Source organism: Phlebotomus papatasi, chromosome 3 (assembly GCF_024763615.1).
Source record: "Phlebotomus papatasi isolate M1 chromosome 3, Ppap_2.1, whole genome shotgun sequence".
NCBI classification, from domain to species: Eukaryota; Metazoa; Arthropoda; class Insecta; order Diptera; family Psychodidae; genus Phlebotomus; species Phlebotomus papatasi.
The window spans coordinates 59,285,926-59,311,532 of NC_077224.1; the positions used below are offsets into that span (position 1 = coordinate 59,285,926).

Below are 25,607 nucleotides of genomic sequence, written 5' to 3' on the forward strand. Positions count from 1 at the left end.
TTGATATTTCCTCCTCAATACCGTCAACGTTTCTTACTAAAAATATTTCAGCATTGTCTTTCTCATCCAGGATGTAACACTTGAGAGCGAATTCACTCTAACAAAATGAACTTGCGGTTAATATAAAATTTAATTATTGATTTTTAAAATACACTCTTGAAATTTCAAAGTCAAGAGTCAGATCTATTTCATCATAAATTGCTGTATCTAACTCCGATAAAGCATATTGACCACTATAAAAAGAAAATTTTAACCCGAGACACATACCAGTCAATGCTTAAAAACCAGCGTTAATGAACAATGGGTGACTGCTTACCAATTCATATATCACATTTCTTGCATTAATTCAGTTACTTTTTAAGCTGCAATAACTTTAAAATAGATCTTAAAAATCCAGACATATCTGAATTTTAAAATGTGTCTTCGCTAATCAGAAAGTCTTCGAGAACTGTTTTCGATTGTTCTCTGATTTTGGGCTTTGCAATATTTCTTTTATAAGTTTTTCGTACAGTTCCTATCTGTTTTATTAGTGAAGCATTCAAAGTCTTTTAGAATACTCGAAGTCACGAGATTAAACTTTCCGTGAACTATAATCTTTCCGTACAGAAGTAGATCTTGAAAAATTCGAAAATATATTTGAAGATCCAAAAAAGAGACTTTCTTACTTCTTAATACTTTCGCAAGGTTGCGGAAGTTACATCCTATTCGAATTTCGAAGTGCTCAAGTGTCAAAATGTGACGGTCTTCACTATTGTGAAGAAAAAATCAGAACAACGACCTTTACAGTTCTTGACCCAGTATTTAATCACTCCACAATCACCGAGTAACTCTTTTGCGAGCTTTTTAGTGTGATATTTGATAAATTTTCCCCAACTTGTTCGAAAATTTAGTATGAAAATTCGAAATTGAATTTGAATTCTTCGAACTTCAACTACTTTTTGTGGAAATAGAGTTCCATTTACCTTTTATCCAAGATACTATTGGAGAATCAAAATTTACTTCTGTTTTGGATCAATATGGTTTTTGGGTATATATACCGGTTAACTATAAATTAAATTTATTTATAATGGCTCCAGCACATCTTTTAAGTCAGGGAAATTGCATGAAATCGAAATTCACATTTTTTTCATTAAGAGTGAATGAGAAATTAACATGCTTTATAAGTACTTCACTGTTCTCAAGTGCTTCTGTATTATCGACTTTTCTTTGTGTTAGTTCCTGTCTCGACTGTTTTCTTCAGTCTTCGCCGTATTCTAAAACCACCTAACAGTCGATAATGCAGAATCACTTGAAAACAGTAAAGTGCTAAAAACATGTTCGTGTTCATTTTTCATTGAAATAAGCACCACAACACTTCTTGACGTTTAAAACACTTTGAAACTTGAACCATAAATACTTCAGTTACCACGCAAATGATATGAGAAGTAAAAAACCCATTTCTCTGGTTTTCGAAACCGATCTTCGAATGTTTTTTTTCTCTTAGGAAAATCTGTCTGTGAACGCTCGACTTCATTTCCGTTTTTTTTTTATAATGTATATATTTTTTAAACCTAGTGAGATTTTATTTTTTGAATTCAAATTACTAAAAGTATATTGAAAACGTTGAAAACATTACCTTAATTTGATGTGCATTCTAACTAAAATTATAGCAGTGGAAAGTGCCTACCATAGGGGAAAGCGCGCTATCTTTGGACGACTCAAGCTTCGGACCATTGAATTTTTTCTCTATGTTCCTTAAGGATTTCACCTATAGCTTTTCTCTGAAAAATTGAGGTATTGGACCAGCTATTAAAATATAATATTATAATGGGCCTAATTCATTTTTAACACATTGAAAAAAAAAAGATTTGTGCGAAGCATAAATCGTCCGAAGGTAGCGCGCTTTCCCATAGATAAATCAAATTCATTAAAGGAATATGGGAAAAATTTGAAGTGTTCAAAGCCAAAGAGTGTGCGAAGCTTAGGGCCTTCCCCTATATCTATTTGGTAAGTATATAAGTTTTATGATCCTGGAAATCTGTCTAAATTGTAAACCTATTTGTGACTGTGCAATTTCATTTAAAATTGAAGTGAAAAGTAAAAGTTTCTTAAAAAGATTCCTCGCGTCTTAGGAACATCGCCAAAGGGTAAGAATGTGCACTAAATTAGTCATTTACTGTAAATAGAGTACAAAGTGCTAGAAATTGCCTTTAAATTAGTAATTGAATTTGTGAGTGAAATAGTATAAGCCTTCATGTTTGCCGTCGAACTTCCATCAAGAAATCACAAGTTTGGGGATGAGCCAAGAAGTCGGGCCTACAGTCACATGCCAGGTGGACGCGGGGTGAGGGTGATCTCCACCTGTAGACGTGTGACTTGTCATCTCTGGCGGATTTCTCTGTGCAATTAGCGAGCCAGCAATTTTGAGGATGTGATGATTGATAGGTATATAGTGTGATGGGAAAGCTCCCGGAATCTCTAGATGCGCTTCCGTAAATGGCAGAGAGTTGTCCCCTGCTGATCGCCAGCGGGCTTTTTTTTCTCATGGGTGGTTTATTGGTGTTTTTCACTCTAAATGATTTCATTGAACTTTGGTGAGTTTGGGTGCGTGGTGACTTCTAAAATCCACACACCCAAAACATCAAGAGAGTCTCTCACTCTCGGGTGTTGGGCTAAAATAAATAAGATGAAGATGAGTCAAAAAAAAAAAAACGAACGATTCGGCGGAGAGAAAGACGCCAAGAAAAAATCGGGTGGCGACTGTGAAAAGTGTTCCGCATATTGCCTGAAGATTTTGCCTCATGATGATGCCTTTTTTCTCCTTTTCACCAAACCCATTTCTATTTCATTACTATAATTTCCTGAGATTCGCGCGTCCACCAGAGTGGCGTGCGCAAGAGGAGCACACTATTTGGATCAGGAGTGGAGATCTCTATGGGAGAGCCGCCTTGAGTCTCAGCAACTTGGCCAGAAGCCAGAGATTGCGGACTCTTTTTTTTTCGCTGCTGCTGGGGTTTCGTCTCTCCCGCCTTTATTGCTATATGCTCATTTTGAGATAACCGCAAACTCTTGAGCTGCGACACGAGCGTCTGGCATTTCAAATAACATGTAATATATGTACTAGGGAGACAGTTCCTCACTAAATTTTATTCAGATTATTGGTCAATGTGCTCATCGGCAAATAAATTATTAATCACGGGACGGGCTTGTGCCTCCTTGTCTCGTGGTTAGTCGTACTGCGCCAAATAGGACAACATTGACTTATAAGTTATATGTGGTTATATGCTTAAGTAAAGAGTTAGGTTAGACTAAAGGGTTACAGACTATTTCCTTTAAAAACGAAATTTTTGACAAAAATTGTTTTTAAATTCATCATCATCATAATTTTCAACCGGTTATCTCTATTGGGGTCACGGGCCCGTGACATCCAAATTAGAAGCACCCGCTTATGGATCCTTCGCCACCTCAGGAAGATGTTCGGGTTCGATCTCAAGGCTCTCCAAGGCAACATTCTGAATTTGATTCAGCCACCTTGTTATAGGTCTTCCTCGAGGTCGACGCCTTCTCACAATGGCTTGCATAGCTTTTCTGGCGAATCATATGTTAAGTCCTTAATGGTAAATAAATGGGCAACCCAGACCACGGAGCAGACTAATATACCCATTTAGAACAATATTGAAATAGAGAAACTCTTTCAGGCTTTGCACATACTCTGGCTTTGACCACTTCAAATTTTTCCAATATTCCTTTAATTAATCTAACCTATTTTTTCTAGAAATGTGTGACTTAAGATTAGCTATTAAAATCTATAGCTTTAGGTAGGATCTATACCTCGACAACTGAAAATAATAGCCAAATTCGTAAAGAGAAACGGAATTAATGTCTAAATTTAAATTGATAGGTAATCAGATTTATTCACTCAAAGAAGTGTTTATGCGTACGAAGTATGTTTTATTCACTTATTTATTATAAAGCGATTGCTTATTTATTTATTTATTTAGTTATTCATTTTTATTGCGCAAGCGGTCAAAATAGGCTTGTTGCCTAAGACCTTAACCAGGATTAAAGGGGGGAAACAAAAAAAGGTAGGATCTATAGCTTTAGGAATTTGGGAAAAATATGAGGTTTCGAAGCCAGAGTACAGTAGAGTCTCGTTATAGTCCATATTTGGTTTCAGATTTGACACTTGGGTCGCACTATAGCCCATGTAATTTTTTAAAATTATCAACGACTTTTAGTATTGAAATTGCTCGACGGCTTCCACTTTCTTTGCAATTGTGGTACTTGTCCTCGCTCTCTTCATTATGGATCACAATTATCATAACTACTCAATAAAGTTTGCCAAAAATATTAAAATAATTATGCTTGTTGCGTACAAAAAACATAATCTAACTTAAAATCAATGTTTTGAAATCAACGGTCGATAAATTGTGGACTATAGAGCGATGGCCTATAGCGAGACTCTACTGTATATGCGAAGTCTCAAAGCCTTACCATACAATATCGGCCAAAAGTTTCTTGACAAAGCTATGTTCGAGATATCAGGTAGAAAAAATGATAGAGCGATTAGAGTTTACCTAGGCGGATTTTTCGTCCAAATACAAAAATACAGTTGAATCTTTCTTAACAACGTTTTTCAAAATTTAAAGGTTAGAAGGGCTCTAGAGAACGTATTTCTCAATCGAACGTTATCATTTTTGGGCTCGTTGGAAAGGTCTTGGAATTTCTGTCAATCCTGAATCGGTTTGAACTGGTTCAGAACCGATAAGAATTTTAATTTTCGAAAGTCAATTCTATTCCTTTTAAAATATTTTGGGTGATATTTTGAGTGATTTATGAATCGGTTCATATCGGTTGAGAACTGGTAAATAATGTGAAAATATTTTTGAGGTATAGCATCTAAGTTACGAGTTCGATTATTTCGTAAAGGCTGGGACGATTTGTTACCCCTTTTAATAAAACAATTATGGTCATCTTTGGTCATGAATAATGTTCAAGATTGTATCAAATTAAGCCGATGTCATACAGCTTCAGAATCTTTAGGGGGAAGTGGGTTACCTTTGTATTTGAAAACCTTTGAAATAGGGCTTTTTTCTTCTATTTTTAAAAGGAATTTAAACGGAGCCTTATCGTGATTTTAGTTTATCTCTACCAATCCATTATGAAACTAAATTGCATTATGATAAGGTTGAATATCATTTACAAATAGGAAAAGAAACCCTAATTCAAAAGTTCTCTAATTTAAAAGTACCACATTTCCCCCTATAAGCGAATTTCTCAGGCAGTTTTGCTATATCTGACTGTGATATTTTAGTCATTTACAAATACATTTAGATTTTGTATACCATTATTATTTTAAATTAAAATTACGAAAAATTATATAGGGGGAAGTTGGGCACCTTTGATAGTGGGGCACCTTCGAAATTGGGATTTTTCTAATATGTTTCTCATATGTTCTCAATCTGTTTGTGCAGCTAAATTACATTATGATAAGGCTCGATTTTATTTAAAAATAGATGAAAAATTCCAATTTCAAAGCTGTCCTGCATTCAAAGGTCTCCTACTGCCCCCTAATTATTTCTGATATTATGCAACGCATAAAAATATAATGATACTCAAATTTTTGCCCTATTTCTTACATTTTTTCAGAAGATTGATGGATTTCAGATATTGCAGATACTGTTAAGACAGCGATGGACACAAGAGTAAGGGGATACTTCACTGATGGTAATTAAATTTAAAGAGTTGCATAAAATTTATTGGGAATAGAACAAGACTTGCAAAACTTGCAATGCTATCGCGTAGGTGCGTCTGTCGTTAAAAACGGTTGCAATGAGTGGGAAAACTTCTAAAAAAATCTACACCAATGGCCTTACTTCGTGTAAAATCGATAATAAAACTGAATTAGAAACTTTTTTCAAGGGCGATGCAAAATATCTTTGTGAGATCATATAAAATAGATTTTTTTAAGCTTGTGGATATGAACAACAATAAAAAATTTCGTAAAAGTTCAGGAATTTTTATTCTGATCAATGTATTCCGGTTTATTTCCGGAAATGCCACTCTATGAAAACGTAGTCAGGATATCTAAATTAAGGATCATGATAAATCAAGAAAGTAAGAAGAATCTGGAAGGCTTCTAAATATCAAAACCAAAGCCTTTGAACAAAGAAATCGCGCTACTTGCAAAACTACTCAATGTTTCTTCAAAGGCAACATGTTGAATATCCCAATAATCTCCATTGACATAACTATTAAACAGACACGAAAATTTTTGCGGTGCCGGAAAGGCATTGATGAAGAATTTCCGCGAAAAGTTAGGGGCAATAGCGAAAAATGTTCTTTTCACTGGCTTTTATTGCCCAACATACTTCAGTGGATCTAACAAGATCTCATAAACACATTTTTCATAGCTTCTAGCGAAGATTTCCAACTGAATGAGCGTTTATTAAAAGAAAATAATTAAATGAGCGAAAAATCTCAATGCTTGGCGCATTGGATGTCGTGACCCCAGTAAGGTCATCGCATAGTGCAAAATATTGTATTTCTTGTCCTTGTCCACTTGAGCTCCCCGCACAATCATCGTGTATATAGCATTTTATCTCGCAAAAAAAAACCGCCACTTCCATAGAAGAATTAATTTAGTGATCCAACACATAAATTGTCTTCGTTCTATCTCTCCAAGTCAATTCATTTATATTTTTTTTTGAAAATTGGTTGGTGTTAAAATTATTTGTGTGAATTTTTCTATCCCCAGAGGAGCATTTTTGTGCGAAATCTTGGAAGATTGTTTTTTGGCAGCAGAAATCACCCAGAAAAACATACAAATGACGGGAAAAATTTATTAGGTAGAAAACTCGATTTTTGAAAAATTATTAATTAAATTAAATACAAAAAAAGCAGAAGCAGAAAGTGAGAGGGAGATAGATGAATCTATTATTGGCGCCAAAGCTTGTTAACCAGTTTGATAGGCAGGAAGTTAATCCAGCCAAGAGTGTTGAGAATTTTTGCAAAAATTCAGCCAGAGATAAGTTTTTCTCATAACATGAGCCATAGACTAAAAAAAAAACTGTCTAATCCATCTATCACTTCCGCTTCACTGTCTCGTCAACATAAATTGTCCGAGAATATGGAGACAGTGATAGTGCTTCCAAGAGAGTAATGTACACGTTTTATTTGCACAGAGCAACTTCAAATGAACGCAGACTCCCTTGTAAGTGACTCAAATTGCCAACAACTTAATTGCTATATAAAATAATTAGCTCAAGAACTGATTCAATAGACTATAAAAGTAACATTATTATATAGGAAAGAATTGTTCAACTCACTCGCATTGTCTCCGGGACATGTCTTGCAGCATTTTCCAGGGAGTATAACTGGGTCATCGCATGTGACTTTTGGACAGTCATACTTCATGCTGCGACATTCCACTTTGGCAACGATTCGGCGCTTCTTCTGAACCTAAAATGGTGGAAAAAATAAGAAAAAAAAGTATTAAAAATGAGATGCATAATTTGCTGAAGTCTGATGCAACATAATTATGTTCATTCTAGACCTAAAATTCAGGGATTCATCCCATTGAACCACAATGGACCTCTTAACTTTCGCTCAGGAAGTTACTATGGAAGGCAGAAACACTCTTACACTGAGAGAAATCCGAAAAGTTAAAATAACATTCCGGAAATGTTTATTTTACCCTGCAGTATTGATCCGAAATCAGTGTAAATATTATGCTTTTAAGGTGTATTAGGGGTTAAAGTTACCCTTTTCCATGTTAATTTTACCCTTAAAAAGGTGTAAAATTAACATTAAAAAATTGTGATATGTACACCTATGTGATATATATATATACACCTAAAAATGCTAAAGTTATGAGGGAAAAAATTTAATTGCACTCTCGTTTTTTTCTCAATGTGGAAATGCATAATTTACATAGTTTTTAGGATAATGACTAGCGCACAATAACTTTTGCTTGTAAACATGTTTTCAAAATTTTGTATAAGAGTGAGCGAGATGACTAGATCTAAATCTCGCTCATTCTCATTGAAATGTCAATAACATGTTTCCAAAACAAAAGTTATTGTGCGTTGCCCATAACGAAATTATTTCCTTGTTTATTTTTATTTATTTATTCATTTATGTATTTTCTTTATTTATTTTAACACTGACTTTTGAGATAAGTCTCTTGAAAGCAGAGTGCGATAGCATAATGCCCTAGACACACTTACGACTTAAGCCAAAAGACGACTTAGTGGAAAATGATGGAAATGTAGTTTGACCATTATTTCAAGTATAATTACGCTAAGCCGTCTCTCGGCTAATCCTCAGGTCTGGCAAGGCCCTAAGGATGTGAAGAGAAACTAACGGTGTCCACTGCTGTCTTAGCGTTAGTGACCAACCTCCAGAACCAAATCGGCGGAAAAATACTTTCGCAGACTGTATATTGTCGCTATGATCAACAAGTATCGTAACTTCCTCATTATTATTCAATCAGTGCAGTGATTCTTGTAAGACTATGTAAATATACATAGTCTTACTCTTACATATACATAAATATATATAGATTTTGGTGAATTTTAAACGGAAAGCTTCCTAAAATCTTCCTAAAAAGGAAAACTAAAGCTGGATAATAAAAGCTTTAGAAAAAATATTTGAAGACCGTTTATGAGCTATATCTAAACCACTTAGAATTTTTGGTTAAGAATATCGTTTTCAGACATTATTCTCAAAAACTTAAAATGCAATTTTCTCCAAAAGAAAGCTATTTAGATCCATGGGAACGTTTTTGTACACCTTTGTATTCCGGCTTATTTACGGAAATTTACTTTGTCTAAATCCGTCAAAATCGACGTAGAAATAGAATTAAAAAAAAAGAATATCTTCGAATAAAATAAAAATTAAATAAGGTCAAATTCGTAAAAAATTAGACTTATTTTTGCAAGTTTTCGAGAAAGCTCTCTATTATGTTCGAAAAAAGATTTCTTTTGAAGATAATCCTCTAATTAGGTAATTACTCTAATTACTAAAATCTTAGCTATACCTTCGACACTAAAATATAGTCTTTTATCAGTCTTGATTGAATGATGGGAACCCCAATTTATATAACATAATTTTGTTCTTAGTATCTCGCCCCCCCCCTCCCCCTTTAACCAATTGCTAAATATGCCTTTCACCCTACATACGCCACTGCAAGTGATAATATGCCAGGAGCAACAAATGATTAAGAACTCATTATTATATTAGAAATCTATTTCTTCACAAGAGGCCACTGTTTTCTCCTGCGAGTGGCGCTAGTAACGGCTATCAATAGTCGTAGTTTTAACTTATTTACTAACATTTTTCTTATAACTTTTATTTCTTTTTCTCAAAAATTTACAAAACAAAAATGTCTCTTATCTGGACGTTCCATCTTACTACTGTTAAAATGGTTAAAACTTTTTTAAGACAAAAATTTTATAATCGATGCTATATTTATTTTATTTTATAAAAAAAAATAAACATAAATTCTCCATAAATCTTGAATAGAATAACAGATTTCCATGATTAGAATTGGTAACATGCGTGTTTTAGAATATTAATAAATATGTTATCTTAAGCTACAATAAAATCTTAAAGAAGTCTTTAGGATCGTTAGTACATGTCTGTACTAAAATAAAATTAGAAAAAATATTTAAAATTGTTTTTAATGCATACTTATTAATTTTAAGTACGCAATAAAATATATTAACCTTAAACCTACCGACCGTTTTTGGTGGTTTTCCGGTCAAATGACAAACCGCTGTAGGGTAGGATACTCAACAAATTTGTCTTGGAAAAAGGCAAAAAATTAAAATTTAAACACTGAAATTATATTGCATGCATATTTTAAGAAATTCATGAAGTTTGATAGTGACATTGTACCGTTTAAATACGTGTTAATTTTAAATCGGTCAATTTAACCGGGTCTTGGTAGGGTTAGTGTTAAAGGCATTTAATTTTGAATATTTAAAAAAGAAAACCACGCAATTTTACCATATCTGTTGGATAAATTTTTCGCAAATGTTAAATTTTCCGTTTGGTTACTAGTGTTTAAACTTAAAGCTTGAGCCTCACTTTAGAGATATCTAAAATGGTCCAGATTCCAGATTGCTTCAATTATCTACAAATGACGAATGTTTTTCATCCTAAATCATCTTTTGCAATTATTCCAATGACTAATATTGCATTTCTCGATAATAAATCCAAATGTGAAATTTTCCAATGGCCTTTTGCAATATCATTTCCATGGTGAATTACTTCCCATCTAGGTTAAAAATTTTCCACTGAAAATTAACTTACCGCCACACATTCGCATCGGAAGCAGTACATGACCCCAAATGGTGGACCCAAATCCGGAAACCACGACGATCCTAGCTCTTTCAGTTGCTTCCCAAATTGGCATTCTGAAAAAAATAAACAGAGAAGAGAGAAAATTTGAGTCTTTTTATGGTAAGCAAAAAGAAATCAGCGAAAGAGACAAGTCGCGTGAAGTTCTCTCCTTTAAAAAACTCACAATCGTGAGATCATTGATGGGAAGGTCTCATTGTGAGTAAAAGGGTATTGTGAAAAAAAGTGCGTTATCAATTTCTCTTGTGCTTTTTTTCTGTTAAGCCATCACATCGAAACAAATTAATTATAAAATGAGATAAGGAAATCGTAACGAAATTGTACGCGCGTAGAGTGATATAACAGAATGAGAATGGAGGAAATTACAAATTAAAAAAACATTATACAACACACAAAATGAACTATACCGTGATACCTTATCAATTTTACACGTTTTTCCCTTAGATTTTTGCTTCTACCCCCGAAAAAATTTAACTTGGAAAGGAAAATTTACCCAAAGTATCAAATATGTCTCAGGGCGCAGTAGATTAGGCAATATTTTGGTAAAAGTGATCAGTAAAAAGTAAAGAAATATTCTTGTCAAAAGAAAACATCATGATGATATTCTTATCTTGATTAACAAAACATTGATCACCTTTTTGTTTTTACTGACCAAAATTATTTTTTTACTGGGCGTTATAAAGAATTTATTAAACAAATTAATTTTTTATTAACTACCCGAATAACACAAGGTGTGCTCTTACTATAGGAATTCTCTGATAAAGGATATTTTACATGGTCTTAAGTAAGGATGCTATTCAATCGCATTAAACAAGTCCTTTATAAGTACTTAATAAATACTTAATCAAGAATATTTTTGTACGACAAGGAGATCAGTCTATGAAAGTGTTGTTTCTTTAGTTTAACAACTTAAAAAGTAATTAATCAAAAGTCCTTAGTTAAGGACTTAGTAAAATTACTTTGATGTCTTTAATATAAACATCAAACGTTCAAACAAAGTCTTTATATAAATACGTAGTAGGGGAAAGTGACCATGCTTGATACGATCCAAGCTTGATAATAACTATTTTTTTCCTATGTTAATCAATAGTTATGACTCATCGCAATATATTTCAATAGCTGGTGCTGAGCCTCACATTTCCTAAAAAAATTAGGATCCTAGCTCTTTTTTCCTAGTTTCAGGAAGCAAAAATCAAAAATAGGCCCAAAACTGTAATTTCGATACATGATATTTCATAAATATTTCTTAATTAATGTCTCTGTTCACGAAAACTACTATCATAGGCACATAGAGGGGTCATCAGTACTAATGTTTATGTAAAAATATTTTTACTTGGTGGACACTGTTTTTGTGGGTGGTAACAAATTCATAAATTCTACTTGTGTCCATCCTATATTTTAAGAAGGGTCCATGAATGATAATTCTAATGTGGCAACTATATCATTAGATGTGATTATTGCATAATTACACATATTGCAATCCGCCAATTTTACCGACAATTGACCTAATCTTCAACCCTGTTGCCTGAATTTTAAGTTTGCAGAATGACATTTTCATGGACTCAAAGTGAAAAAATGGTTTTCGCTAGCGCCCTAATGTCATAAAAACATGGCTTAGAAAAATTACATAAAAGTGATTTTAAAACTAATAACCAGTCATATAAACGATTTAGGCAGATAGATTAGAGTTCCGTCTAAATATTGATGTGCAATTTTTTGTATCCAGTGAAATTTTTATAGTCAAAATGGGCCTCCGAATTGTCGAATCAATTTTTATACAGGAAGGCCCCGGACCCAACTTGTATAAATATCGCCACTGAATTTCCATTTTCTTCTTGAGGAAAATCTAAGGATTTCCAGGAACTATTTGAGGTTGGATTATGAACCTAATAAGTGAGACATTTTTTTGTCATAGTGCAAGAATCGCTTCGGTTTGTGTGTTAATCAGAAAATAATCACAAACCTTGGACATCATTTTACAGTATCAAGCATGGTCACTTTAACCTAGTAGCGCAGTTTTTAACTATTTATTAAGTAGTTGTATATTGTACAACTTCCTAAAATTAAGTAATTGAGTGAATAACCTATAAAATATTTAATAATTTAATAGGTTGTACTAATTAATAGCTGAGATATATTGACATTTCTCCTGAAATAATGAGGCCAAAATCATTAAAGGAATATGGGAAAAATATGAAGTGTTTGAAGCTGGAGTGTGTTCAAAGCCTAAAAGCCTTCCCCTATTTTTACCATAATCCTTGTTTAGGCAATTATTTTATTTTATGGCGAAAAGTTTTGAATTTTTGGAAAATAAAAGTTTCAGATCATTCGATTATTTTCTATGGTCCTTAATGAATCTTCCTCGTGGTAATTTATATTTTAAAATACCTAGTCTTATAGGGGAAAGTGTCCATGATTTGCACGGTCCCAAGCTTCATAATGACTAAATTCTTCCCATCTTTCTGAATGAATGTGACTCCGCAATATAGTTTAAAATCAGGACACTGTCCCCTAGTTTTTTAAAATATGGCTGCGATGAGTCACATTTATTGAAAAACATAGAAAAAATTAGTCATTATGAAGCTTGGGACCGTGCAAAGTATGGACACTTTACTTTCTCTTACCTTATATTTCCCAAAAAGAGCCTAAGATTAAATTTCTTCAGCAATAAAGGAAAAATTAAGTGACAGGAAACTATCGTCGTTCGAAGCTTCAATGTCTTCCCTTGTGCCTTGGGAATACGATGAATGATCTTTAAATATTGATAGGGGATGGTAGAGTATAGTTTCAGCAATGTACGACTTTTGAACGTATGAAAAATTAGTAGGTATAATAAATTAATATAATGGAAATGTGTTGCATTATTTCCAAATACCCAATATCTCAAATACCCAATAGGATTAGCCATATTTAGTTAGCTTCAAGATCATAAACGTTAAACAAACAAATCTTTACAAGATCTCTAAGTGTGTTTAACTACTTTAGTCCTTTCTATAAGAAATACTATTGCTTCTTAATTAGGATAAAGCAAAAATATTGTATCAGTCTCATAGTAAACTCATACTTCATAATTTAATTTTATAAAACCTTTAGTTTAGCTTGAGGATTGATAAGGCTAGCTTCAGACTGAAGGTTTAGCCCAGTTCCCGAAGGTATCAAAAATCTTAATAACAAGCAATTTTATTGATTTTTCAAAATCTAATGAATCATTTGCCCTTAATATTCAATCCTAAACAATAATTTCCTAAAAAATCATGCTTGATGAGGAATTAGAGGAGGTAAGCCAGATAGTTAAGCCTTAGGTCTGAAGCCCGTATAAGGATCCACTGTAATACAGCTTTGAGGAATTTTTATTTGAAACTGTTATTGTTTATTGCGTAAGATGCATGAATTTTAAGTCAATCAGTAATAAGATTAGAAGCTTGATTAGAATGCTAATTTTAAACTTCATGACGCTATCTGTGACTGTTTGATAAAAAAAACCAAGTGAAAAGTTCAACTGAGAACTTCACGCACAATATCGATGGTGAAAAATCCCGCGATAGAGTTGTTACACTAAAATTCAGTGGAAAAATAAATACAACTCATAATTTATGCAATAAAGTTTTCCATAGTATTCTCACCAGATAAATAACTTCTGAGAATATCTTAAAAATCTCATAAATCATGGAATGCACGGTATTTGTGATTTTTTTTTTGCAAATACGCAGCTCTCTTCCTCAACCCATCCACTTGGGCACTCGCCATCAGATCTCCCAATCCCAAAACATGAGAAAAAAAGCATTATAATTCTTAAGCAATGACTAAGGATGTTGGAACTGCGATCGCCCCCAAAAAAGAAAACCACCGCTTGGTGGGAAAATGTCTAATTTGAGCTTCGACCACAGATTTTTCTGGTGTCCTCTCCCAAATGGAAAGATCACGATCACTCATCGCTACAGATGAAAAATCTCATGATTATCGTGGAAATAGCAATTAATTGTGCCCCCGGGATTTTCATCCTCTCTAAACCAATTGCCAGATGAATCATTTGGCAGATCACAAAAATTCCTGATCGCTAAATTGATCTTGTTTTTACTCAGAAGATCAATCTTTTTTTTTTGCTCGTAAAATATTCCTTGTCGCTGTTCAAGGTAGCGCCAACAGACGACAAAACAAACAAGTTTAATGAACGTTTAAGGTAGTTGGCAACAAATAATTTTTCTATTCAATTTCACCCAAGCTATCGAAAAGTTCATTAAATCTTAAATGAACATGTATGGCATTTAAAAAAATACTGCAATAAATTATACGCATTAAATTAATTATTCCCGAGATAAATTGTTTCCCAAACAAATTTAACAAACTGGGTTCAATCCAGATTATTTTTGCTCAGATAAAAAAAACAACACTTCACCCGATTAAAAAACGCGATCTTATAGCACAATTTTCATTGAAAAAAAAAACTCATATGGGGAAAAAAATGTCCATGAAACAGTAAATAAATTTCACAGAGAAGCACAATCCCTAATTTGTCACTTTGTTGCTGTTTGTTGGCGACGAATTGATCAAGATTGGCGCCTTCTTTATCAATAACATTTTCATAATATGGTCATTTATTTAAAATAAAAAAAATTATATAGTCAACAATTTATTTTCACAATTTATAATTGATTTTGCTGCTGTTTTCATTCTACGGACGACATTTGCAAATTGTCACACTATGTTGATTAAATAAATTTAATTTTCTCAGCCAATGTTTATCTACGATTAACCCATTAGTGCCCTGGTGACGCAATTTGATGGTATTTAATTTTGCGTCATGAGAAAAATATATAGCTACATATATTCTTTTAGGAGACTGAATATATAGTAAATAAGAAGGAGAATTTAAGAACGTTACCCGTAAAACTTTTTTTTATATGCAAAGGAAAAGAATGATATATTGGGTTAAAGATACGATAACTTACGAGGAACTAATGATATTGGCGTTTGTTTGTCTTGTATTTCCTCAATTTAACTCAAGTACGTCATGTGAATGAGTTTTCCTTAAATAGTATATGATTTGGAATTTAAAAAGTATGATTTATGAAAAAATAAATAAAGCAAGCAATACAGCTAAATAATTAGTACTACAGCTTTATGCAATTTAGAAATTTAATAGAAAGTGTACTTAACTTTCAATTTAAGTCAGGACTCGTTTCAAGGAAATTATTGCAGATGGCAAGAAGATTTTATTTCAGGAACGTACCATTTCAAAATAATAATAATAGGTAATGAAACTGATGTGATGAGTTGATTATAAAAATTCCGGTGATCACCAGTGAGCTTTCTTCACCTCAAGACTAAAACAGCTTTTTAATCTTGCCCAGAGCTTTCGGTCCGGATATGGACCTTCTTCAGTGGCTATAAAGGCCACAATAATCATGGCTATAAAGACCACTGAAAAAGGTCCATATCCGGACAGAAAGCTCTGGGCAAGATTAAAAAGGTGTTTTAGTTTTGAGGTGAAGAAAACTCTCCACTAGTGATCACCGAAATTTTTATAATCATTTCGAAACAATCCTATTTTATCGAGCCCTAGGATCCAAAAAACTTCGAAGGACCTGTATGGTTCTTCCATTCTAATTCAGTTATTATGATCCTTGTCACGAGGTTTTTATATTTTAGCTTCAGTGCTTAAATAAATTTGACAATTCGGAATTAAAAATATTTAACTGAGAATAAGTCTGAGTTTTAAAAAGTTTATCAAGTTTGTGTTATAATTTGTTTTCAATTTATGCAAGGACAATGGGCAAAATGGTCCAATCTTTCGCCACGAATCAGACTTATATCAACGAAAAGTATTAACAAAGGTAACAACTTTTGTTCCAGGACAAACCCCAAAAGTATGTAGGAAAAGCATTAGAACATAGAACATATGTTTAAGAAATGTGGCGATTTTTTTACAAAACTACTTTTAAAGAAAGATCTTCCTAGAATAAACCATCTTTATCTCTTAATTTTTCCTGCCATTTTCTGGATCTTCCTAATAAATCTTTAACATTTTTCAAATTCATAAGAAAAGGATTGTATGCAAGGAAATGTCTACTGTGCAAAAATATTTTCCTTGAAAAAAAAAAGAATAAAGGCCCCTAAGGATCGCAGGGTCCTAAAAATACTGTTATTCAAATACTTTAAAAAGTAAGTAAAGAATAAAAATATTTTAATTAAGGCACTATACTTTGAACTTTTGGTTACAATTCTTTTGATAAAGGTACCTTTTCAACCCTATTATTTTCAGTAATCCTAACTCCTTTTTGAAAGAGAGTATTTCTGTAAAGGATGCAAAAGAACGCAGCACTTTCAATATAATTAAAGTATATTCGAGGATATTTGAGGAAAATTTGAATAATAAAAGGAAAATTCTTCTAGGAAAATTTTCCTTTAGAAATCGTTCTTTGGCACCAGCAACTTAAGATTACGATATACCGTTATTGAGAAAAAGCAAGTTTCACAAAATAATTCTCTCCATTACTAAAGAACTTTTACTTTAAGATATCTCAAAAACTCGACGTGGTTGACCGTAATTTTCTTCGGAAGATATATTAAAGACACACCAAGGACTCCGAAAATACTTATGGTTTCCCATTACACGAAAAAATCTTGTTGGCATGTAATGCTCGATGTCTTTAAGACATGATTAGTTTGTAAGGGAGCTACCAGATGGACGAGTCAGAGGGAAAATATAAAAATATTTCTTTAAAACTGAAGTCATGTTGACTTTGAGCCGATTTTCATTATGATCGATCAAGCCGTTTTCCTGTAATAAATTGTCAAAATTGTGAATTTTCAAGAACTGACAGTCTTTTTGACTTCAGTCTCGGTAAATTTTAAGTTAGACACCAAAACCTACTAAATGAGCCTAGTCCCATCTCTAGCGAAAGGTTGGACCAGCTCTCATACATTTTTGCCCATTGTCCTTCGAGCAGTTAAAGTATTTTTTCTGAAATTTTCATTTAAAAATTTCAAAACTGACCCATTGAGACAATTTTGGAGATTTTTTTTTAATATGCTTTTCGGTGGACTAGATTTCTCAAAGTAAGTTCATCTAAAATCCAAAAAACAAATATTTCTTGTTAAATGACGAATTAAACTGGTCCTTGAACAAAGGATATTTCAAAGCATTGAAATTTGAATTTTCAAGAGAATTTTATACAAAAAGAAAACATTTTTGGCGGAAAAAGGACTAGTTTAATTCATCAGCTAAGAGCTAGTTCAATGAACTAGATTCAACCAGAAGTATTTCCAGTCTGAATATCAAAACGCGAATGCAGTTAGTCAAATATTATTATATAATATCGATATAAACTCGGTCAGAGTTCTTACTTAATTCACTGATAGTCCTAGGTATAGAAGCTGAAGTATGAAATAATCATAGAGATAAAATTTCTACAATTGTGAAATTAAAGAGTATATAAACTATGTTTCTGGACGAGATGTGAAGATGCCATAAATCGGATACTTTAGTACATCGGCGGTTGGATCAGTAAGTGTACTATCTGCATTTTCTATTGGATCTGCATTTGTTGCAAACGACTATGCAGCAATAGATCGATTGGAAGAAATACAGACACAAAGCTAATGCAAATAGCACAGTTGCTGATCCAACCGATGCACGAATGCACATGCACCAATTAGTTCTATGGACCGCAACTTGAAAATTAAAGATAACTTGAGATGTAATTAGGATAACGCAATTTAAGTCATAAAGATTAAGTCTATACTTGATATTGAGAGTATTCCAGATTTAATATCGTGCAAGATCACATTGATCTCCTCCACCGCCGTTTATGGTTCTTCGGCACTCAACATTATAACATAAACTGTCTCGGTAATTCTGGGTGCGAGCACAGTGTTCAAATGGAAGCGTTTTATTGCACGAATTGAGGTCAACGATCTCCAATAAGGCGATCAAATATGAATGTTTTATCATTCGAATTTCAAAATATCGCAATAAAAATAATTATTATTGTTACTGTTTGTGCACTAAGAATATGGGAACTATATATAGTGCATATGACTGAAGTATAGGAGTGAAATTATCCGCGGGCATAAGAATGAGACAGATAGAGAGGTGACAAAATGAGGAAGAGGAAGAAAAAAGAAGTCACTGCGGTGAATCAATCTTCACGTATAGCGGTGACAAGAGTTGTGAGACCTCCCAGTTGATGACACCCTTAGGATATTAAATTAAATATTGATGATGAGATTTCATGTGTCAGGAGAAATAAATCATGCCTGGTTGTTTGTGAAAGGTAAGAGAGAAATCCCATGTGGACTTGTTAGTGCAACAATTGATTAAAGTCGGAATGGTCCTTTAAGATCAAACGATGGCGCTATGTCTTCAAAATATTAAGATTCCCCAAAAAATTAAAACTCTAGTATGACGCCAATCATATGTCACATCGGGATCACCATCACCAGTTGATGAATCTAATCACAAGTTACATATTTACCAATTGGTATTTTCACACCATCTTTTTTTACCGCAGCTCCAGTCCCGATTGTTATCAATCAAAATAGAAAACTTATGTGCAAACAATTATTCAAGACCCTCTTCATGTACATGCGCCAGACTTTATTTAACATTTCTTCCCAATGTTTTTCTGTATGCAACAGATAAGATACAACCATAAATTTTATTGCGTCCAACTAGGCAGGAAGGTATACATTTTTTGAATACAGGTTATACCATACTTGCATAACAAAAGCACACAACAGACCATCATTATTGTCACTCGATCAAACCCAAAGTCGCACCTCATCCATTCATGAGGCCCCAACCACCAAAAGAATGAAATCGATATCTTTATTTCCAGATCAATTATCACCAAAATATTCACGATACCTTATACCGTTTGAGCCCCGCCACCCACACAAACTACGTCACGTTAAAATTATCACGCTATGACGTTCTCAACGCTATTGACGCTATCAATAAAATATTTTTGACCTCTGGCTCTGTGCACCAAGAGCAACTATTAAAATTTGAACAATTACCTGGATATTCTTCAACATTTAAAGACTAGGCCATGCATGTCTTCCAGACTCAAGGCTTAGGACCCAAATAAGATTAGACAGAATTAAAGAAAATTTATGCGAAGAACCACTAATAGATAATCCTAAGCAGTCAGTGTATGACAGTTTGGCATAAATTTTTATTTTTAAGGCTGAATATATTCGAGGGTCAGCCTGAGTCTATTAGAACCCTTAAGGAAACTTCCTGAGGGTTTGAATTTCCAAACAATAAACGATTATAGTGATTTTTCAAAATTCGATGGATCATTGTACATTAATATAAAAAATTAAAGTAGGTAATCTATATACAGTGGTGGCCAAAATAGTAGAATCAGCTCCGCAAAGACCATTATTTTATCTTTAGCATTTTTGTTAATTCCAATTCCTTGAAATAATTTTGATACAAAAATGTTCAAATTATTACCTTACACCAAATAAGTATTGTTTTGGCCGCTAGAGTTCTCTATTTTTCACAGAATACATCAATGGTGAAAATTGGTTTGAACAACACGATAAGACCACTTTCGTTTAAATTAAAGAATGTGGTCTATAAATCGAATAAGTTTAAATAAAGCCATATTTAGAAACCATAATGACAGTTTTACAATTTTTTTGGCCGAACTGAATTTTACTATTGACGTATTCTGTGTAAAATAGAGACCTCTAGCGGCCAAAACAACCCTTATTCTACGATCCTAATAATTTGAAGATTTTTACTTCAGAATTATATCAATAAATTGGGAAAAAAAAACAGAATTAAAAAAAACATAAGCTTTGAAAAGTGATTCTATTATTTTGGCCGCCACTGTATATATATGTATATAAGTCTTAGGTCTGAAGACAGTATTATATTCTTTATTATTGTCTAACATCCGTAGTTAGACATCATCTAATATCATTTAAACAGGATTCAAAAGACTTGAAATAATCCTCTAGCACTGTGGAAGGGTGCGATAAAAAATTTAATTCAGTAAGGAAAACAATCAAAGATCAGTATTTAATTTAGAACTTCAAAAAAATGAAATATAAAAATATATATTATTAAAATGAATATAATGTGCTATCCCAATGGAAAATGGACATGTTTTTTAGCACTTTACTGTTCTCAAGTACTTCTGCATAATCGACTTTTCTTTGTGTTGGTTCCTGTCACGACTGTTTTGTGGTTTTAGAATACGACGAGGACAGGGAAAAACAGTCCGGACAGAAACCATTACAAAAGATCAGTAAATTATGTAGAAGGACTTGAGAACAGAAGAAAAACATGTTCATTTTTCATTGGAATAGTACCATTATTCATTTTATATGTAACCATCTTTAAGGATTTAGTTCAAATTTATTGTTTTCCTTCTCTAAAATAATTCCTTTTCTTGAAAGAAGAAACTGGGCACTACCTCTTAGTTTTTAAAATAAGGATGCGGTGAGTCATATTTATTGACAAACATAGAAAACTTTAGTCGTTACGAAGCTTAGAAACGTACGAAGCATGAGCACTTCCTCCTACTCAATTTTTTATTCTGAATACTTTTCATTATTACTAGTCGATGACTTTGTGCAAAATTCTGGAAACATTCTTGGTATTGTTTTCGGAAGAGAAAATCCGTAAAGATAAAAAATCAAATTTCTGAGATACATACATTTGACACTTGAAAACTTCTATTCTTATTCTGAAAATATGTCACAGAAATAATTATAGAATCATTTTAAATTAATATAAAATATAAGAGAATTAGTACTCTTATTAGAGATTCTGAAATTAATGAAAAACAAAATCTTGTTTCCGTAGAGGAAAGTTCCTATGCTTTGCACGGTCCCAAGCTTTATAATGATTAAATTTTTCCTATGTTCTTCAATAAATATGACTCATTGCACCTACAATTTTAATACTAGGGGAAAGTGTCCTATGTTTAAAATATATTTCGGAGTCATTTTTATTCAGTAACATAGTGAAAATTTAGTCAATTTGAAGCTTTGGACCATTCAAAACATGGACACTTTCCCGTACCTGAAGAAATTAGGTTAGATTTATTAAAAAGTATGGGGCAAATATGAAGTGTCATGGTGTTTACGAATCCTGAAAGCCTACCTCTAATTAATTTCAAAAAGAACTTTTTTTAATGTCATTTTTTATAGAAATTTTTGATAATGTGTAGGCAGCTTTAGGCACAGATCAATCTTCTCCTTTTCTAGCTGGACAAAAATCACCGTGCGGCTTTTAAGGATTTAAGAATAAAGAAGTATTCGCGTTGATTATAAAAACATCACAGCTAATAAGTCTAGGTATAAGGGGGAGTGGGACAGCTTTGAAATTAGGATTTTTCACATATTTTTAAATTAAATAGTGTCTAAATTAAGCTCGCATAACTTTGATTGATTTTTTTACTATCCGGCCATTAGAATTTTGTATGGAGGATGGAAAATTTTACCATCCTAGTTTTTCTCGGTGTATAGGAAAACTCATTCAAAGCCTTAGCCAATCAGAAAATTGGATTGGATAAAATATTTAATTAAGTGTGGATAATACATAGTTTGATGTCTAAATTGAATAAAGTGTTTCCCATATTGACGAGTTAGAATATAAAACGAATAATTCGAGAATGTCCAACTTTACAGAAGAACGATTTCAAGTTGAAATTTTGCATGTTGGGTAGGGTGAAAGGAAGACCTATTGGCACTTTAAGAATTTATCATGCCATACTTATTGACACTTTCATTACCGATTTAGGATATAAAATTTCAACATCACTTTTTGAAAGAAAAGGTAGATTACAGAAAAATATCACATTACTTGCATTTTACCAGATACATTAAATAAATTTCGTCATTTTGACAAAACTGTCAATAGGGGTTTCCTTTCGAAGAGGTGTTCCTTCAACCCTATAGGATTTTCCAGATTTGAAAATCTGGAAAATCGGTATAGTATTCACAGGGGAGGTAGAGGGTATCAAGGAATGTTCGAAAAGCGAGAAAAAAACGAATTTTCCATAAAATCGATTTATTCGACTTATTCTAACAAGTCGATATAGTCGAAGCTTTTTTATATAATAAATAATTAAATTTTCTTTCCTTGTTTCAAAGTCTTTTTAAGACTTTCTTATTCAAACTTCTCGGCGAATGTAACATTTGTGACTTATCGAGATGTTTTTTTTTAACATATCTAAATAGAATATGTTTTAAGTATATGCAAAAAAAAAAAAACAGGAAAAGAAAGTACTAAATTTCTTTTAGGAAGTCTGTAAATATAACTATTTCAAACTTTGTAATCTCAAACTATCAATTTTAAAACGATTTTATAGCTAGAGGACATATAGAATTTTTTATGCAAATTTGATATTTTCTACTATCCTGTTTTTCTCTGCGTAGTTATTCTAAAATATTCAGAAATTTTATGACAGATCATTTAAGATATATTTTCCCATTCTGAAACCTCTCATATATCTATCAAAAGTAGGGATATAAACTGACTGGAAGTATAACAAATCGATTGGAATATTTTAAGTCAGCTTGGTGCAATGAATCCAACAATAAAATTTACGAAATGACTTCATAATCCCCTTACGATCATTTAGGGTGATCAGTTTGTGTAAATCTTTTAATTAACATTTCTACAATTGGGTGGAATGAGCGACATACCGGCAGGCGCCACTCAAATTTTATGGGAGTATTTTACACATTTATGCAAACATTAACAACAATAATCTCCCTGGGGTTTTGTATCTCTCCATATTTTTTTTTTATTCACGCTTGTACACAATTTTCTCACAATGCCTTGTGAGCAATAATTCACACACTCTCGCGCCCCCTTGTAATCTCACATGGTCTCCGAGGCGAGCAAAAAATTAATGTTATTAGCAAGTGGAGCTTGTTGGACTACAAGGCATATATATGCAGATAGTTGTGGCTCTCTCTGGGGCGTGTTGTCCGGGACATACTAAACAACAATAAATAAACACCCAGTGTGAAGCGTCAGTCGGGAGCCATGGGAGCTTTTGATATGGTGGCGACGTCGCCAAATATACATATCGTGGAGAATTGCGTGCTTTTCCACCTCCTTTTGGATTACAACACCCACACAGGTTTGATCATTGAACTTGCAATATAACCTTAAGATACATTTTCAAACTTAATATTGGCGGTTGTAATAACAATTAGTTTTAAATTTTTGAAAATTTAGTACTAGCCAATACTAAATTTCAATATTTAAACCTTTTACCTTTTGGTGTACTAAAAACTACAATATTCTTCTTTATTTTTAATTTATGGAACAGGTCGAACAGGTAAAAAACTCTATGAGTCTCTCAGAGCAAGAGTAGGATATATTTTAATAGAAAAATAATAGTAATCAATCTTTCATAAAAATTGTTTAAAGATTAGAAAAATTTTATTAAATCACTATTGATAAATTACATTTTGTACTAAATTTTTGTGATAATCGCTTAATAGATTGTTTTTAAAATTTAATATTAATTGAAAGACTTACTATTTTCAAGGTTTTGTTTTAATATTGAAGTAATGTGAACAAATAATGATGGTACTAAAATTAAATATCTTTTTATCATTCAAGCGGTTTTGGAATATTTTCAAAAGCACATGATTTTTTTTTTTTAAATTGCCTATAACCGATAAGTAATTGGAAACAGCTATGGTGTATCAATGACTTATCTATTAAATTGAAAATAATTCAAGTTCAAGTTGGAGATAAAGATTTAGCACATGCTTGTGCTAAAAGGCTTTGTAATAAAAGAAATCATGCATTATGAATTAGATTTTATAACTTTACGTTTTTCAAGATAAAACAGTATCAGTTTTGATAAAGTACGTGGTCTATTTGTACTAAAATTCAAGCATATTCTTTGAAATCTCAGTTCGATTTTTAGTACAAATAAAAAATCATACTATAACTCGTGAATGAAATTGATTTTGTAATTTTTCAAAAATCTTTTGATCATATTTTTGTTGTTAAACATATATTATTGAAATATCTACATGCATTTCTAGCTGAGTTGTTAATTTAAAAAAACGACTTTTATTAAATTTTGCGGGTTACTCCCTCAATTGTGAATTCTTTAAATTTAACAATTATACTTAACTAACTTTGTTATATTTAGAATTAATATAACTTTTATATATGTTGACATTCTTCAAAATTGGATTAATTCTGTTTTGTCCTGGCTTGCATATCTTACGATTAACCCTCTATTTTCTCTGCATGTGATTTCTTCACCACGATTTATTCATTCTCTCACTTCTGGCCTCAAGAACTTATTATAGGATCGAGGCGGGGGTGAGCCTCACGATCGCAAAATCATTCTCAATGGAATTCTCAGAATTTGATCACATTCAACCCAAGTATCTGCGAGGCACATGAAAAAGCCCATGGCGAGGTAACGAGAATCGTGTCGCCACGAGAGTACCGTGGAGAGGTGTTGATAAGAAATTATATACCTTCTTTGAACCCCAAAGAGAGAGAAAGAGAGAGCAGTGATATCTCAAAATAAAAAACAACTAAAATTTATGTACACGCACAATTTTTCTTTCGCAAAAAAAATGAGATTTCCAGAGAAACTAGGAAAACACTTTTTTACACTGTCAATTGTGATAAAGTGATTAGGAGATTGGCACGAATATTGCCTATGTGTTCTAATACGAAGACACCCGCTGAGACGGTGTTTGCCCTGAAGTGCTAAAGTATGAGTTTGGCGCCACGTTGAAAGCTCGAAGTGATTTCCGAGGCAAAAGTTTCCAAAGTTACACGCTTAATCATGAATACAGGAAATATTTCATTGAAGTTATTTCAAAATATAAAGAGGAATAGCAATTAGTACATACTTGTACTAAAACATGTCATTAAATAAAAGGAAGACAGAAAAAGAGACTATAACAAAAACAATAAAATAAATTTGTCTACAGTTTTTGAGAGTCTATGGACATGAAAATTGCTACGTTTTTTTTTACATTTGTACTAAATATGAAAGGTGTCGGTTTTCCTCTAAGTGCATGTAAAATATAAAAAAATATATACGCGAATGATAAAGAATGAAAGCTATGAAAAGCTTGGCAGGCAGCTAAAAATCGTGTGTACTAATACAAAAATCACCTGCATTTTTTTCAATAAGATCTGTACTAAATCTAATAGTTCTGTATAATTTGGTTTTGTTTAATCTTACTAAATCACTTTTCGGGTTTTAGTATAGAATCCACCAAAATTAAGAAAAAGCAATAAA

At 32.6% G+C, this 25,607-nt stretch overlaps 1 protein-coding gene across 2 annotated transcripts in view; it reads right to left on the minus strand.

The window, feature by feature from the left end:
• Window positions 1–25,607, minus strand: part of LOC129807036 (dorsal-ventral patterning protein Sog) — a 118,006-nt gene that overhangs the window by 34,179 nt on the left and 58,220 nt on the right. For both annotated transcript variants that reach the window (XM_055855998.1, XM_055855999.1), the window contains exons 3-4: window positions 10,297–10,400; window positions 7,308–7,440 (exon numbers count right to left, since the gene is read on the minus strand). In XM_055855998.1, coding sequence (XP_055711973.1) covers window positions 7,308–7,440; window positions 10,297–10,400 — 237 coding nt within the window. The remainder of the gene's footprint in view (window positions 1–7,307; window positions 7,441–10,296; window positions 10,401–25,607) is intronic.